Source organism: Xenopus laevis, chromosome 3S (genome assembly GCF_017654675.1).
Source record: "Xenopus laevis strain J_2021 chromosome 3S, Xenopus_laevis_v10.1, whole genome shotgun sequence".
NCBI classification, from domain to species: Eukaryota; Metazoa; Chordata; class Amphibia; order Anura; family Pipidae; genus Xenopus; species Xenopus laevis.
Genome location: NC_054376.1, coordinates 28,411,926 through 28,431,041, shown reverse-complemented (window position 1 = coordinate 28,431,041; position 19,116 = coordinate 28,411,926). Strand labels below are relative to the sequence as shown.

The following is a 19,116-nucleotide window of genomic DNA, read 5'->3' as shown; positions in this document are numbered from 1 at the left end:
ATTAACGAACAGCAGAATTCCCATAATAAAGTAATAAAGACAGGAAGTCGTTGTTGTACAAATGAGTACATTTAATCACTCGCGCTTAAATTAAAAAACAAAAAAAAATCTACCCATAGTACAAATAGAACAATGAAGAACGGCCTTTGAGCGTATTCCTGTCTCTAGCCCCATAAGCATCAAAGGGGAACTAAAACCTGGAATACAATTCAGTAAGTAGAAGCTGCTCTCCTGGGCACTTTTGCATTAAAATCCTTTTTAAGCAAACTACACAAGAACTTGTTTCCTACTATTTTACACACAAGGTTTGTTTCTCAATAAGGCCAGATATTTTCTACTTTATGTAAAAAAACAGGTGATAATAAAATGGAACTGGAACTCCCACCCCTCTCCACCGATCAATGACAAAATCTTGTCTTAAGTGAAGTAAACTCATAACCCTTAATTTCCTGGCCAAATTAATTGCTCCCATTTAACATGCGGGTCATGGGGAGGACTTCCTATAGAGAGGGTCATATTTATTTCCCTTTAATTCCAGCTTTTAGTACCCCTTTGAACAACACCTGGAATGTCATTGCTACTGAAAGGGGTAGTTTACCTTTAAATTTACTTTTAGTATAATGTAGACACTGGTATTGAGACAATTTGCAATTGATCTTTTATTTTACTGTATGTGGGTTTTTTTTCCCACTTATTTAGCTTTTTATTCAGCAGCACTCGCCATTTAGTATTTCGGCAGCTATTTGGTTGCTAGGGTCTGATTTAACCTAGCAACTAGGAAAGGGTTTGATTGAAAGATTTGGATATGAATATGAGAGTGAGGGGATAGGAAGATAAGAATTAAAAAGTAATAATACCAATGTAATTGTAGTCTCATTGAGCAATAGTTGTTTTTGGCTGCTGGGGTCAGAGACCTCCATTGAAGGCTGACAAGAGGCAGAAGAGGAAGGTAGTTCACTCAAAAATAGTGATGGGCGAATTTGTCCCGTCTCGCTTCAGCAAAAAATTAGTGAAACGGCACTGGCATCTCGTTTCACCAGCAGCGAATCGCGGGAATTCGCTACAAATTCACACCTGGCGAATAAATTCACCCATCACTACTCAGAAACTATTTAAAAAATATTGTAGACCAATGGCAAAGTTGCTACAAATAGGACATTGCATAACATACTAAAACCTGTGTCCCTCCCAAGGGAGTTCTAGCTCCGGGTATGGACAACACAGGCTGAAAATCCTTGTTCTCACCAGACCACCAGGCAGGACAGAGAATTGGGAAAGTGATTCAACAATCACATGAAAATTAGAATTTGGAAACAGGTTGGTCCATTAGGAGTTGTTCACCTTCCAACACTTTTTCCAGTTCTGTTGGTTTCAAATTATTCACCAGAAATAAAGACTTTTTCCAATTACTTTCTGTTTTCTATGTGTGTTTGTTTTTCTAATATTAAAGTGTAAAGTTCCTTTTTCACCTTCTAAAACTGCTCTGGGATGGGGGGGTCGCCGACCCTGTAAACTATTCTAAATTGATACACTACTTATCTTTGTCACCGCTTAGCAGAATCCCTGGATTTCCTTAAAGGCAGCTGTTAGAATTGATACAATAGTTGTGAATATTCCCCAGATACGTCTGCGAAATGTATCAAGTAAATGTTGCAAAACTGTAACAGTTTATTATCTGCACTGGAAATTACTGAGCTGCCAGACTCAATCACCAGAGACAGGAACATTCAACTTTAAACTTAGATTTTGGAAAAAAAAAATTAAAAAATGGAAGGCAATTGAAAAAAAAGTCTTTATTTCTGGGGGACAATCTGAAAAAAGTGTTTGGAAGGTGAACGACCCCTTTAAAGGCGGTAGTTGTGTTCCGAGGCATATTTCACAATACAAACCAAGAGGGAAAAGAAAAGAAAGAAAAAAAACCCATAAAAGCTGAATTTCTAAGTGCTGTGATTTATAATTTTGTTCTCAAAATGCTTTTTGGGTGGAAAATTGCACCTTTGAGCAATTGTTTTGTGCATTCCATGAATACGATGATTCATTTTTTTCCTGTACAGGTGAGGGATTTGTAAGTGGCGGGTTTGTACATCGCTTTTAGCGTAGGTGGGATTTTATAGCATAATTTTAAAGCATGTCCCCCCCCCCCCTCTGAAGAATTTTTCTGGAGGAGGCAGGATCTTTAGTACAACACATACTGTTCTCCGTGTTACTTTTATATTCCTTAAGGTATTGCGCTGATAAACAGCCACCCCAACCTTTGTGAATAATGATTCACGGCTTCGAGTCTGTAGTGAAGCACATGCTATATACACCTCTATAAAAAATGTTATGCAGCTAATGGCTGGACGCTTAATTAGCCCTTGGTATATATTATACAGGCATTTCATTTGTTCAGTGAAATGGAGAGGGGGGGGTTAACTATGGAGATGGCCTCAAATCCCTGATGAAGGGAGGGAGGGAACATTGATATTTCTGGTGGCACAATAAAAGGGGCCAATTCCCCAACTGCATAATCTCGTGTGTGTGCGGATCAGTTTCTAATCGATTGCTGTTGCTAAGGGATCCGGCCGGGTCAACAGAGGACCAGCACCACCACTGCAGTTTAAGTGAATTACAGGTGTGCGGCAGAACTATTACATTTCACCCAATTCCCTGTCCCCACACCACATGTCATCTAAATGGTGCACACCAAAGTGTTTGGTCACACTTGTAGATTAACCATTCCCTATCATGCAGAACTGGCAATGATTCTAAACATTCATTTGCTTATCAATTCTTTGTGCATGTTCAATCATATACATTTTTTTGCATTCAAGAGAAAAGTCTTTCCCCCATATGTAATAAAAGGCACTAATCTTGCCCAGGAGCAGTAACCCAGGGCAACCATTAAGATGTTTGCTTGTAAACAGGTGACCAGTAAATGTTGCCTTGTTATTGGTTGTTATGGGTTACTGGTCCTGGGAAAAATTAGTGCCCTATATTACATAACCCCGTTTGAGTCAAACATCCAATCCAAGGTCTGTCCTAAAGCCTTGACTCCATCATACAAGCAGGATAAACCGGGACCCAGACTTAAGGCACTTTTCGAGGGCCCTCAGAGAAAATATAATCGTGCGTGTATATGAAGGGACGCCTCCTGCTTGTCTTCCAGAATCTGTTATAATTCAGGCATGATGGGTGGGCCGATGGGGGAAAATGGGGTCACTATGCACTGCTCTCTGTCTTTAAACAAGTTGTGTTAGTGAATATACCAGTGGTGGAAGTAAAACAAAAATATAAAAAGAGACCAATAGAAGCATGCCAGCTCACTGTGCGCAACATCTGCTATCACCAGTGAATTACAATCATTTATGACAACGGTCACCCTTTAGACACAGATATCCCCCATAAAATGGCACCTGTAATACCGACTAACTCTTCATGCCCCTAACAAGATGTCCTTAAAGTTCACAGTGCATTGGGTGATTTAAAGCCAAAGGTGAACCAGTGCCTTGTATGGGGTTCAGCAATATTCCAGTTTCGGTTGGCCATTGGTATATGTAGGAGCTAGTGCCCTAATCTGTCCAAGGTCCACAGAGCCCTGACAATGAAATGAAGAATTCCTCAGGCCGCGTTACGCATATTCCATGTGCGGTGCAGGATGGGCAGCAGCGTTTTTCCTTTCTGGGCTGGCTCTGCTCTCACTGACACAGTCCTGGGGGCGGAAGGAGATGTAATCTCTCACTTTAATCTCCTGGTTCTTAGCCTGCACAGTTGCCATATGTAATTTGTCCAGAAAATCCGGCATTCCTACAGCATCGGAGAGGGCACAAGTGTCAGATATGACTGTAATCAGCACAAATGATTGTATGCACAGAGAATTCACGATTGTTTGGGCCTGTGAAATATAAGTTACGTGTATCAACTGTGCAAGTGCCACAGTATTTCTCTTATGAACTTACCACTAGACACCATCCAGTTGACACAATAGCGTGGGAATACAGTCTGTGGGTTGTCACTGTAGGTCAGCAGGTAATCAAAGCCATTCTAAAGGCAAAAGAGGGATCAGTTAGTAGCCTAGTGTAAATCCCCCCAGTTTCCTCTACAGGGAGTAGCTCAGTTGTATCAACCTATAAACGCAACTTGCACCCACCTCATCAAATGACGTGTGAGGCTGGATAACCATTTGGGACTGGTAATTGCGCACTCGGACGTAATCTGGAGATTCCTGAATGGAGGGATGTTCCACCGCTCTGCAAAAAAAGACGCAGGATCTAATAATAATAGTAATAGTGACATAACGTCCATTAAAATAATATCCTTCTACTTTTTTGGTGCTAGACTCCCTTGCACCGAGTCCCATAACTAGGGATGCACAGAATCCACTATTTTGGATTTGGCCAAACCCATGAATTCTTCTGCCGAACACTGAACCGAATTCTATTTTGCATATGCAAATTAGAGTAGGAAGGGGACAACATTTTTTACTTGTTTTGTGACAAAAAGTCACTCCCTCCCTGCCGAATCCTGCTGAAAAAGGCTGAATCCTGGCCGAATCCCATACCGAATCCTGGATTCAGAGCATGCTGAAGATGTTCTGCAGCGGGAGGATTTCCCTATATCAGCCCAGTCCTGCTATGCCCTAGATCCCTTATAAAGCTCCCCAAAAATAATTTTGCCTAATAAAAGAAAGCATAATTGTAAGTTAATTGCAAATGTATTGTTATTGAAAGCAGTTTGTCTGTCCCTTTCTATTCTCTGCCCTAGCTTTTGAAACAACATAACATAAACCAAAAGATTAACAAATCTGTCTTACTAGAGGAGACTGGCTACTGCAACATTGTTTAAAAACTAACAGCCAGGCGTCGAAGGGTAACTATCGCGAAAATTAAAATTGAATATAAGCTTCAGAATACTAAATTAAGAAACTTTGTAAATACAGTCCATTAAATATTCTCCATCGTTTCTAAAATAATAACGTTTATGTTCACTATTCCTCTCTCAGCATCTGTTCTCTTCATTCAGCAGTAGGGTGTGAGATGAATAATACAATATATCTTATAGGGGGCTTCCTTTCCTAGCCGATGCATAAGAGCTCACTGAAATAACTGATTCCAGTACAAAAAAAATAACTGCCTTTTGCACAAATTCTGCATGTAGAGAGACAGGATTTCTGGTAATTTTAATAGAGTGAGCTCTAATACATCTTCTTGGCAAAAGGAGCCGCCCTATAAGAAATATTGGATCATTTAACCGGCACCCAACTGCTGCATGAAAAGAGAATCAAGAGAAACAGATGCTGAGAGAGGAATAGTAAAGATAAACTTTTCAGAAACTACAATTTTTTAAATTGATTGTAGTTAGAAAGTTTCTTATTTCAGTATGCTGAAGCTTACATAAATTTTCATTTTCGCGATAGTCCCCCTTTAAGCAAATGCTGCTTTTAGTAGCAATTATATTTACAAAAAACTTTTGAAGCACTAACAATTTTTAATAAATTCATATTGGAAAGTTGCTTATAACTGTGTTTTCTTGTATTACTCAAAAAGTTTTGGGATTGACATGACATTTGATGCTGCACTTGAACCTGTGTTCTGACCAAGCAACTGTGTGTTCTAGCACCTCTATAAAACTCTTTCAATACCTGGTGTGGGACTGGGCCTCCTAGAGTCCACCAGAGGGTCCTTACAACAAATAGAGGAAATTGTATCATGTAGTCTTAAAGGATAAGGAAACCCACTGGGCGCAAAAACCCTCCCCCCTCCCCTGTGTTGCTTCCCCTCCCTCCTCCCCCCTGGCCTACCCGTCCCGCTGGGCAAATGCCCCTAACTTGTTACTTACCCCTCTGCGCAGGTCCAGTCCACAGAGTTCACAGACGCCATCTTCTTCCACACAATCTTCTTCCTGCTTTGACCGGCGTTTTGGCGCATACGCAGTAGGAGCATTTCGCCGGTACGGATCTACTGCACATGTGCCAAAAGTCACTACGTTTTCCGATTTCACGTGACTTTTGGCGCATGCGCAGTAGATCCGTATCGGCGAAATGATCCTACTGCGCATGTGCCGGTCAAAGCAGGAAGAAGATCGCTTGGAAGAAGATGGCGTCGGTGAACTCCGTAGACTGGACCTGCGCAGAAGGGTAAGTAACAATTTAGGGGCATTTGCCCAGCGGGATAGGTAGGCCAGGGGGGAGCAGGGAGGGGAAGCAACACAGGGGAGGGGGGGAGGGTTTTTGCGCCCAGGGGGTTTCCTTCTCCTTTAAGGTTATATAGGCTTTTGGTGGGTACAAGTACTTTGAATGTCCAAGAATGTGGACCACTAGGTAATCCCTTGGTACTCTGGCAGATGGACCCAATTAACACTACCTATTGCTTCAGTCTGATGTTCTAGATTTAGAGTGCATGCTCTCTGGGACAGGGGCTGCAATAGCAGTCCTTCCTGTAACACACAAAGTTGCTCACATTACTTACTTCTTCAAGACACTAAAAGGTAAACCTCCCCATGAGAACAAAAGACACTAATACCGCCAAAAAGACGCAAGTTAGTTTATTTTTAGTTTGCAGCCTGATGGGCAGAGCTGGGGAGAGGCTGGTGTGTAAATAAGTCACAAGGAACAAATGGCTCATTAGTCAGCACAAACAAGCAATGTGTCAAATGCTGGTGCTATCCAGTCTCGTCTGTTGACTGAATAGCACATTGTTCCTGGTATATAAACAACAGAGAACTCTCAGCTAATGTTCTCTCTTCTTCCTGCCATACAGCCTGTTCCCTTTACTTGACATGAATATCATCATGGAATTAATATTTCTGAACTTCCTAGCAGGGAAAGGCCAGAAAAACACGCCCCAATAGACAGACAGGTAGGTGTGGGTGCACTGCAACGTGCAAACATTTAACAGTCAGGTCATATCACTCAGACTTTTACTTGGCTGCAACATTTTACTGCACAGTACCAGTGTTTGTTTTTATGACAAAGCAGAACAATGCTCAACCTATAGCTCTAAACCAGGTGTTGAACTACAAAACCCAACCAATTGCAGAAAGTTGACCTAATGTGAAAGGGAGCAGGTTGGACATCCTTTGTGTCACAGCTAAAGATTTATATCCAAGGCCACTGCCTACAAAGAAGTTACCAGGGACATATTATTGGATGTTTTTCTACAGTCCATTAAAATCCTTGTAATCAAAAAACCCTTGCTGGAATTCGGGAAAAGTACTTACCTAGATACTAATACCATAAGGTTATTTTCTTGATCAACGTGATATTTCCTTACGTAGACGTAATCCCGTGAATACATGGGGTACTGTCAGGAAAGACAGAAATCTCATTATACCACTTTGCATGAGAGATGAGAGAGACAGATGAGCGAGAGCGATAGTGAGATTGGATAGATACATAGATAGATTAGACAGAGACAAAGAGAGAAAGATTACGTGAAGATAGATGAAAGATTCAGAGAGGAAAAGAGAGACAGATAGATCGATAGATAACATACAAGATATATAAAGAGATTAGATAGAGAGATATAGATATTAGATGAGATAGATGAGAGAAATCGAGAGAGAAAAAAATAGATAGATAAAATATAAGATATATAAAGAGATTAGATACAAAGAGAGATATGAGATAGGTAGAGAGAGAGAGAGAGAGAGAGAGAGAGAGATTAGAGAGAGCGATAGCGAGATTGGATTGATACATAGATTAGATAGCGATATTACATAGAGAGAGAGAGAGAGAGAGAGAGAGAGAGAGAGAGAGAGAGAGAGAGAGAGAGAGAGAGAGAGATAGATTTATAAAGAGATTAGATACAAAGAGTTAGAGAGATTACATGGAGATAGAGGAGAGAGAAAAAGACAGATAGATCGATAACATATAAAATATATAAAGAGATTAGATACTAAGAGAGATTGAGAGATTAGATGGAGATAGATGAGCAAGAAAAATGAGAAAGATTGATAGATAAAAGATATATAAAGAGATTAAATAAGATATAAAATATATAAAGAGTAGGGATGCACCGTATCCAGTATTTTGGATTTGAACCCCCGAATCCTTCTTGAAAGATTCGGCTACCGAACCAAATCCTAATTTGCATATGCAAATTAGGGGTGGGAAGGGGAAAATATTTTTTACTTCCTTATTTTGTGACAAAAAGTCACACGGTTTCCCTCCCCACAACTAATTTGCATATGCAAATTAGGAATCGGTTCGGCCTGGCAGAAGGATTTATTAAATACAAAGAGAGATATGAGATAGGTTGAGAGAGAGAGAAGATGGAGATAGATGAGAGAAAGATAAGAGAGAAAAAGTTAGAGATCAATAGAAAGATAGATTACAGAGAGAGGTAGATAGATAGAGTGAGAGAGAGAGAGGTAGCGTGAGAGAGAGAGAGGTAGCGTGAGAGAGAGAGAGGTAGCGTGAGAGAGAGGTAGCGTGAGAGAGAGGTAGCGTGAGAGAGAGGTAGCGTGAGAGAGAGATAGCGTGAGAGAGATAGCGTGAGAGAGATAGCGTGAGAGAGAGATAGCGTGAGAGAGAGATAGCGTGAGAGAGAGATAGCGTGAGAGAGAAATAGTGTGAGAGAGAGATAGCGTGAGAGATAGCGTGAGAGAGAGATAGCGTGAGAGAGAGATAGTGTGAGAGAGAGATAGCGTGAGAGATAGATAGCGTGAGAGATAGATAGCGTGAGAGATAGATAGCGTGAGAGATAGATAGCGTGAGAGATAGATAGCGTGAGAGATAGATAGCGTGAGAGATAGAGAGATAACTTCGTGGATATAGAGCTGACATTGCTTTACAGGGCTAATACACATAATTCACAGCTGTCCCTAGTGGATCTTACAAAGCTTTAGCATCACATTTACACAGAGGAAGCAATAACAGCAACTAAACTTCCAGCCTGCTTGTTCTTGCTGGATCTTATCCGTGTCAAAGTAGCAAAGCTCTGGTCCTAGTATCTTTATGCCCTCAATAAAGTGTGATTGCTATGCCAAAATAAAAGTAGGAACAGATACGCGATGCAGAATCTATGCTGCTACATTGTTTATTAAACACAGAGGGTGGCCAGTTGTGGTCACACCTGATGCTCCAAAGTCATATACTGGCCAGTAGAACAGTGCAGCGCTCCTAGTGCTCATACAAGTATCATTTGTGATGTTCTCCCAATCTGCCAATGGTCCTGCTGAGCTTGGAACCTGCCCAAAGGTAAATATGTTTGCTGTGAAACAGCTCACTACATGAGATCATGGATGCGGCAGTAGGTCGTTGACAGCAAAACTGGCTTTACACTCCAATTTCATTAACGGGATACTGTCTTGGGAAAAGGTGTTTTTTTTTATTTCAAAACAAAACAGTTGATGTGTCTGCACTGAAATCCATGTCTCAAAAGAGCAAACAGATTTTTTTATATTTAATTTTGAAATCTGACATGGGGCTAGACATATTGTCAGTTTCCCAGCTGCCCCTAGCCATGTGACTTGTGCTCTGATAAACTTCCATCAATCTTTACTGCAAATCCCTTTCCACCCCCCCAGCAGCCTAACAACAGAACAATGGAAACCTAACCAGATAACAGCTCCCTAACACAAGATAACAGCTGCCTGGTAAGAACAGCACTCAATAGTACAAATCCAGGTCACACAACACATTCAGTTACATTAAGTAGGAGAAACAAAAGCCTGCCAGAAAGCAGTCCCATAGTGCAGCACTGGCACTTTCTGAAATCACATGACCAGGAAAAATGACTGGAGATGGCTTCTTAAACACCAATATTATAAATTAAAAATAAATAAATAAATAAACTTGCTGGTTCAGGAATGAAATTTTATATTGTAGAGTGAATTATTTGCGGTGTAAACAGTATAATTTAGAAATAAAAGCTACACCATAAAAATCGTGAAGGAATCCCTTTAACCTTACCTCTCCTGGGACTAGTGTTATATATATGGTTTATTTCTAAGAATTGTGGTTTCAAAGCAGAATGCAAAGTATAACAAAACAGGCAAATACTATGATCAGCAAAAAGTTTGTATGTTCTCCCCATATCTGCCCAGGTTTCCTCCGGTTAATCCCATTCTTTGCTACACTCCAAAAATTTACAGGCAGGTTAATTGTCTCCTGATAAAAGTGACCCTAGTGAGTGTGAATGTGACAGGCATCAAACTGTAAGCCCCACTGGGGAAGAGACCAGGTCCGGACTGAGAATTAAAATAGGCCCTGGCATTTCAGGTACACAGAGGCCCAATCTGCCCACACAGAGGCCCAAACAGCTCCCACCAGCCCACTAAATACTGATTTTCTATGGGAAATTATAGCAGCCCCTCTGGCATTTGCCAGAACCCACAGATTGCCAGTCCGGGCCTGGAAGAGACTGATGTGAGTGATGTATAATCGATGTAAAGGGATGCAGAATATGCCTGCTCATAAAAATAAATAATACTTGCAGGAAAGTGAGTAACCCAGTGAATGACTTCCGATCCAGAGACTGTATCCCGCTCAATGACATCCAGTTTAATGACCAGTGCGTCCCATTTCTTGCGGTATTCTGTATCCAGCTGGGGAGGGGATGGAAAGCAAGATAGTTATAGCTAGCTTCACATCTAGGAGTATAAAAGATTCAGAGTATGGATAGTATTACCTGAACGTTAAAGAACTGACGAGGGGTGACGTCTCTGTACGACCCATACACTATAACAAGAAAGGGCACTTGCCATTAGTCATTTCTCTTGTATGTATCAGCAACAGCACATGGGACTGCAGTATAATACAGGTATGGGATCAATTGTACAGAAACCCAAAATCCAGAATATAAAGCTCCGAATTACAGAATGGCCGTCTCCCATAGACTCCATTTTATCCAAATTTTTAAAAACGTCCTTTTTCTCTGTAATAATAAAACAGTAGCTTGTATTTCATCCAAACTAAGACATAATTAATCCTTATTGGAAGCAAAACCAGCCTATTGGGTTTATTTAATGTTTACATGATTTTCTAGTAGACTTAAGGTATGAAGATCCAAATTACAGAAATAAATGATTTATCTAGAAAACCCCAGGTCCCAAGCATACTGGATAACAAGTCCCATACCTGTACATCATAATAACCAGTTACTGTTTTGTATTTTGAACACAAAAAATGGTGCATAGGGCCCCACACGGGGTGACAACAGGTAACACTCTAGACTGAGAAGTTTCTATTCCAGTGTATGGGGCCACAATAATGGCTGTCTGACAGATATCAATATCAATTGGGCAGGTTTAAAAATCCCATCAGGCAAGGACCACGTAAAATCCACAAACCCACAATCACTGCTATTAAACAAGGGCTCTGCCAATTCAAGGGGTTTGTACAATTCAAAGGTTATTGTTAAAGGCAGCCTATGATACTGCAAGAGACGAATACAACATAAGAAACTTCCAGAAAACAATGTGACGACTCATTTTAATAACCCGAAGAGCTCAACAGAATATCTGCAACATGATAGGGCTGTATGGAGTATAGCAGGGAGTCTGAGAAATGCCATAGGGTAAATGTTTAAGGACCGACAGCCGGTCCTTAGGTAACCATATTCCTATATGGCTGCACACACACATATCTCTCTCTCTCTCTCTCTCTCTCTCTCTCTATATATCTCTCTATCTATCTCTCTATATATATATATATATATCTCTATAGCTATCTCTATAGCTATCTCTATAGCTATCTCTATAGCTATCTCTAATATATATATATATATATATATATATATATATATATATATATATATATATATATATATATATATATATATATATATATATATATATATATCTCATTTACCCTATGGCACCACTGAGAGATCCTCTTCTTGCTTCATCGGTTTTCAAATTCCCCGGACAGTCACATGCACAGTAGAGCGAAATAGCCAGGTTTTTCGTTAAAGTAAGGCTTTTCGCTCTACTGCTCATGCACAACTGCGAGAAGACCCGAAGAAGCAGAAAGAGGATCTCTCCATGGTGGTCGTTACAAGAACCCCGGGCCGGTGCAGTTTTCTGCTGATAGGTGCGCCGGCCCGGGGTGTCTGGCAAGTAAAAGTAGTCACTAGGGGTGCCAAACTTTTGGAACACCCAAGTGCAAAATGCTATTCCTTCTCCTTTAAAAGCTAAGCTAAAATGTGCATGCTAAAACACCCATAAGAGCCTTAAAGAGATCACTTCTGGACCCATAAGAGGGCTATTTGGAGTCACGACAATTAAAGGAAATGAAAACTTTGACAACAAATTACGGTCAACCTGCTCAAAGTGCTCTTCTAAGCAGCTTACATTATTTTCTTTTTCTAGTTATTTGCAGTTTTTGCACTGCTAGTATTAGGCATGTGAAACAACAGCAGCAGCCACTGGCTAAAGTCGAAAGAAAATGAAAGGGGTTGTTCAACTTGGCGTTAACTTTTAGTATGATGTAGAGCAGGGGTCCCAACCTTTTTTTACTTGTGAGACACATTTACATGTAAAAAGAGTTGGAGAGCAACACAAACATGAAAAAGAAGTTCATGAGGTGGCAAAAAGGGCTCTGATTGGCTATTTGATGCTTCTATATGGATTATCAACCTACATTGAGGCTCTGTTTGGCAGTGTACCTGGTTTTTATACAACAAAACTTGCCTGAAAGCCAGGAATTCAAAAATAATCACCTGCTTTGAGGCACTGGGAGCAACATCCAAGGGGCTGGTGAGTAACATGTTGCTTGTGAACCACTGATTTAGAGAGTGATATTCTGAGACAACTTGCAATTTTGTTTTTTATCATTTGTGGGTTTTTTTTTAGTTATTTCGCTTTTTATTCAGCAGCTCTCCAGTTGCAATTTCAGCAATCTGGTTGCTAGGGTCCAAATTATCCTACCAATCATGCACTGGTTTGAATAAGAGGCTGAAATATGAATAGGAGGGGGACTGAATAGAAAGATGAGTAATACAAAGTAGCAATAACAATACATTTGTAGCCTTACGGCTACCCCATCTAAAAGCAATTGCCATCATGATCAGGCGAAACGCGTCAGTGGTGACGAGGAAGTGTGGAAGCGTGACATATGTGAAGCAGAGACATGCGCAGTGGACTCTAATGAACGCTGGAGAGACGCAAGAGAGACACTGAACCGCTACAAAGCTGCTACCTATTGATTTTAAAGCGGATCTTAATGCGAACCAAAACCATATGCTTGTGAGTGCAATTTTATTTTTTATTAAAGGATATTTAACGCTTCTACACATGTTACTTTTTATTGCTCACGAAGGAGAAAGGCAAAGTCGGAATTAGGGACGGAATACCTATATTTGATATGTGCTTCAACTAATTGCTGTCTGTGAGTATAATAGACCGTCGGGAACACCACTGATCATAGTGTGGGTACTAATTATACCCCATCTTCTTTCATCTCCTATAACGAACCACGCGATTGATGTGCTTTTCCTTCACCTCTTATCACAGTTAAACATACTTTTGGGGTGCACTAATTTACATAACACTAAACACATGTTGTGATACACTAATTAAAAATACTACACTATATTATTTTTCTGTATTCTTCCTCCTCAAAAATTTCTTGGAGGTGTACAGCGATATACTTTTGGAATTTACTTTTTTGGGGGTAGAAGAGAGCCTGACAATTGCTGGACAGGGAACACGCTGTGTTTGGGACTCGCTTTGTTCTTTTAAAAATAATCAGCACTGAGCAGCATAAGTTTCAACCGAGTACATAATACAGCAGCAATTATCAACACATTATGTGCCACGTCCTTAGGTGGTAATGACACCGGAATGGTTACAGGCAACAAGGGATGCACCGAATCCACTATTTTGGATTCAGCCGAAGCCCTAAATCCTTCGCAAAAGATTCAGCCGAATACCGGACCCGTATCCTAATTTTCATTTGCATATGCAAATTAGGGGCGGGAGGGAAAGGGAAATTTTTTTTACTTCCTCGTTTTGTGGTGTAATTGCATATGCAAATTAGGATTCGGTTCGGCTGGGCAGAAGGATTCGGCAGAATCCGAATCCTGCTGAAAATGCCCGAATCCTGAATTAAATCCTGGATTCGGTGCATCCCTACTATAAATGCCAACGGTCAATAAAAATATATGCCAACGGTCACCAGAGGAAGCACTGACCAATCAGACTTTCAATGCAATAACTGAGCAAGGCTTACCTCTGTATTGATACAGGTGCGTCCCTTCAATTGGGCGCCTCCATAGTTTGAAATCCTTTTTGTCCACCACCAGTTCCCATCCCTGGTCTTCAGTGTTGGCAGAAATCTGCCCTTGGAATGTATTAACCCCCGGCCTCATGCGCTTCATGTCCTCGGCTGACCTGTAGGGGCCACATGGAATCACAGAGTCAAGTTGCTATTGAAAGTAGATCTCAGCAACATCTTCTATACAACTGCTTTATTAATGAAAATACCCTCTCATAACCCACAAATGAGATCTCCGCCCATTGCATCACAAAAAAAAAAGCAACTTTCCGATATGCACTCATTACACATTGCCAGCGGTTTCAATGTCATTTGTACATATACCAGCTAGTTGGCTGCTTACATTCTCTGCACTGCTGGCTCTGACTCCTGAAATAATGGAGCAGAAGAAAGAACATTAGCAGAGCTGGAAGAGAACTAAAGCACAGAAAGCAATGAAACAAACGCTGCTTTCAACTGTCATTACATTTACAATAAACTTTACCCCTGGAAATGTGTATATTGGAAAGCGGCTTAAAATGAGATTTTCATTTATTATGTGAAAGCAGTTTTTCGGGGAATTGCCTCCTTAAAAATCTTACTTTCTCCAATTCGTGGTAACCAAATGTACACCCTTCAGGAAATGCCTCTTACAGCAACCAAACATACACCCTTCAGGTATTCCACCTGTTCCAAGTCAAAATTAGATTTAAAATGTCATATTTCTTTATATAAAGAATCAACAGGCCCACTACACATTTGCATTTCCAGCAGCACCGGATGTTCTGGGTTCCCCATCAGCTGCCTGACGTTTGTTGGACCTTCTCATAGTCCCCAGCCCTCCCTATCCAGTTCCAGGGGTCTCTCCCGGGGGGATACCAGAAAGAAAGAGAAAAATGGCCAGCGCCGGTTTGCCTTTAAAATTAATTATTAAGAAAATGAGGTGTTGCTACAGGTATGTGATCCGTTATCCGGAAACCTGTTATCCAGAAAGATCCGAAATTACGGAATGGCCGTCTCCCATAGACTCCATTATAATGAAATAATTTTTTAAAAATGATTTCCCTTTTCTCGCCAGGCGACTAATCTCCCAGAATCTGACCGCGTGTCTCTGCCCTTAAAGTATGAAGATCTAAATTATGGAAAGATCCGTTATGTGGAAAATCCCAGGACACATACCTGTACCACACTTTTGGCCAAAATATGTAAGCTCACGTGCCACTCATTGTACCACTGATTGTACGTGAGTCCTACACTATTTGTGAGCAAAGTTTGAAGTGCATTTAAAATCAAGTCCCCCAGCAACCAGTGTGACTGAGTAGTAAGACCAGTGTGCACTTAAGGTGGCCACACACGGGCAGATAAAGCTGCCGATATCGGTTGTTTGGACCAATTTGACAGCTTATCTGCCTGTGTATGGGGGCTTCCGACGGGTCTTCCTGATCGATATCTGGCCACGATATAGATCGGGAAGGTTTAATTTTAAACCGACCCGTCGGAGCCCCTTGGCGTACCGTAATTCGATTATACGGCCGAACGTTCAAATTACCCCCGATATAGCCATGCCGTTAGTGGCATATCGGGGAAAGAGCTGCTCGTTTGGCGATGTCGCCAAACGAGCGGATCTTTGAGTCTATGGCCACCTTTACCCTTCAGGAATGAAGAAAACAGGTACCGGCACACAGGGTGCAATTCAAGTAGGGGTCTAGCCCCTTACGTGTTTATTAAGGCGACACAACGTTTCGGGGGCAGTTCCCCCTTCGTCAGGTGAACAGCCCCCGAAACGTTGTGTCGCCTTAATAAACACCCCGTCAGGTGCTGACTTAATAAACACGTAAGGGGCTAGTCCCCTACTTGAATTGCGCCCTGTGTGCCGGTACCTGTTTTCTTCGTTCCTGCTGTGTTGAGGAAGTGCCGACTTCCTAGGGTCCGAGCACCGGGTTAAGTACTTAATAGGGCTCGGGTGTGCACGTGAGTGTTTGTTTGCACCTTTACCCTTCACTCTAGTGAGAAAAGGGGAGCAGGGAGTTTTTGAGCCCCAGCCAACTAACATACACCTGTAAAAAATTCCCTGTTTTAAAAACTGAATGGCAGGTATCGGCAATATTTGGCGACAATTTGTAGAAGAAAAACACAAACAAATATAATCGCCAGCGCTCGGTCTAAGCCACAATCTGGAGTTGATCGGCTGCAAGAAACGATAAAAAGCCAATATTTGTACACACAAAAAAAAGGCACAGTTTGCCTTTAAAAATAATTATTACATAATCTGGTGGGAGATGAAGACGTGCAGCAGAACTGTCCGCGCATGGGGCTGTTGCATGTAGAGCAGGATAAAGCAGCCCTAGCCACAAATATAAATGCAAGTGAAGGTGCATTGAAGAAGCAGCGACAAGCACAACTACAACTCCCTGCAGAAATGATATGTGTATGTGTACAAGGCTGAGTATTAAAGGAACTACTGATACTGATGTAGGAGTGTCTGATGTTGCACAACTAATACTGTAGGAAGAATGTAGAGTCTAAAGCTGAACTGACTGTACGAATGAGCTGCAGGGGTTGCTGGGAATAGTAGTTCTGCAGCAAGGCCAACACTCTCCCCTAACATGTTATGCCTTTACTCCATACTTGACCTTAGGATCTCCTCTTCTCGTACTCGCTCCTCTTCCCATAAGAAGGCCCCGGTGAGCGCTGCCAGGAGCCTGCCCGTCCTCCCCGGCCTGTAACTGTACCGTAGCCCGCGAACGAGGGCCCGGGCGCTGCGCTGCCTGGTGCATCCATTCCAGCACAGGGGTGTCAGGCGGGAGCGCAACCAACCCAGGACCCCCGCTGAAGCCCCTCGAAATGCCCGCTGCCACATCCCGGCCCGCTGCATGCCAGAAACACTGTGAACGAGGGAACCGCCTAGCCGCGATCCGATTGGGTGACCTTTCTCGGAAGCGCATGCTTATTGGACTTTCTTCTAATCAATCAGTAATTATCTTTGCAAGTCAAGGGATTGCTCAAGGGCAATAGATGATTGTGGGAAAACATGACAGAGCACGTGATCGCAGCCATCTTACTTGGGGAATAAAAATGAAGTTTATTACCTACCATATTACTGGGGGACTGAACAAAAAAAAAAATATTTTGTTATTTGAAAAGTCATAGGCACATCAGGGTGGAATTTATTGCTTTTGTAATAATACAGGTCCGTTTTGTTATCTCTGCCCCCACACTTGGCCAATATTTCCCCTTTTTAGAGAGGAAGCAAATTGCTCAGGGTTGTGTTGAATAATCTGTGAAACACAACATGATTAACTCCAATAAACACCTGGCGTTGTGTTGCTACAACTTTTCCCAGGATAAAAACTTTGTAAAAATGTTGATCTTCAAATGTTTTAAAAGAATAGAATAGAAAAAAATAATTGGGGTGCATATTTGTTAAGCACTACCTCATACCTCCCAACATTTTGGAAGTAAAAAGAGGGACAAAATTTTTTTTCCCGCAGCAGCAATTTCTTTGACCACATCCCTTTGTGTGGCCACACCCCCTAATTACCATGTTTGTTTTACAAAATTTGGCAGGCTATGAAAGTTTGAAAATATTTCTCATCTAAACTGTGTTTTTGTGTCTCAAAATTGTTACAAAGTATCTTATTGCACCTGTTAGCTGTTCTGGGCTCTCTGTTAAAAGCCAATTAAGTGACAAACTTTTGTTTCTTTTTCTGGCTGTTCAGTGCATAGAAAAGAGGGACTTTCCAGTACAAATGAGGGACTGCGGGTTGAGCTGTAAAAAGAGGGACTGTCCCTCTGAAAAAGTGACAGTTGGGAGGTATGCTACCTAGCAGGCCCCGTAACTAACCTGGTCAAGCGCACCTCTCCTTTAAAAAAATGCACCATTCCATTATATATTTGTGGGAAATGGCAGCTGCCATCTTGTTGCAGGCTCCCAGGTAACCCCTTGTGTTGTTGTTCAGGGCTATACAGATGAACTATACAGAACAGAAAGTTTTTTGTGGTTTCTATAATGCATGTGCCTTCCCAACATGCATTGGCAAAGGCATATCTCCCAGCTTTACCAGTTTATTTTACCAGTTTATTTCTGGCCCCTTCCAGGTTGGCTATCAAAAGTCCCAACCCAAGAGTCTTTTCTCTGTCTCACAAAATGAGGTCACTCCTCACTTTATACAACAAACAAAATGCTTAACCAAGTGGAGTGACCTGGAGATAAGGAGAATTTGTTTAAGAGAGCGGTCAGCTTTGGGAGTGAGTATCTTGCCTCCAGGCCTGAAGTGACAATCTCTTTATTCTGGAAAATGCCAGAAGGGGCTGCTGTAAGAATAGTTTTCTTGTTCATGGATCAGCACACACAAACTTTTCTGCAGTGGGGCATTGCACCCCTTCTTTTTATTTACACCACCACAAATATCATATCAACGTTTCAGGGGGTACAACCTGCCTTCATGCACCCCTTCTTTTTATTTACACCACCACAAATATCATCATCGTTTCAGTGGGTACAACCTCCCTTCATCAGGATATTTGTGGTGGTGTAAATAAAAAGAAGGGGTGCAATGCCCCACTGCAGAAAAGTTTGTGTGTAGATCCATGAACAAGAAAACTACCGTTACTGTGGGGGCCTAGCCGGGCCGACAGGCACCACTACTGTAGACTGAGTGAGTAAATTCCAGGTGTGCGGTGCATTTATCACATCACAATAGGCTGCTGTAAGAAGCCATAAACAGTCACTATTAATTGGGCTGGTGGGGGGGGCTGATTGGGACTTTGTGTACTAAATCTTAAGCTGGCCACAGACCAGATCGAATCAACGTACGATCGGACTTCACCATCTCCCGACCTGCCACTAACCATTCCGATCAAATAAAGTACAAAAGAACAGATTAGCCGATGTTCTGCCCCTGACATCAATCGCACGAAAGTTATGTCCGACAAAGCTG

The 19,116-nt window shown here is 41.7% G+C and overlaps 1 protein-coding gene across 1 annotated transcript; it reads right to left on the bottom strand.

The window, feature by feature from the left end:
* Nucleotides 1-53: 53 nt before the first annotated feature.
* On the bottom strand, nt 54-17,133 carry stard7.S (StAR related lipid transfer domain containing 7 S homeolog). Its single transcript, XM_018255159.2, has 8 exons — nt 16,810-17,133; nt 14,153-14,313; nt 10,611-10,660; nt 10,417-10,527; nt 7,198-7,280; nt 4,130-4,229; nt 3,939-4,023; nt 54-3,786 (listed from the first exon to the last, which is right to left on the bottom strand). The coding sequence occupies exons 1-8, from the start codon at nt 17,049-17,051 to the stop codon at nt 3,611-3,613; spliced, it is 1,008 nt and encodes a 335-aa protein (XP_018110648.1). The 5' UTR covers nt 17,052-17,133; the 3' UTR covers nt 54-3,610.
* Nucleotides 17,134-19,116: the final 1,983 nt, after the last annotated feature.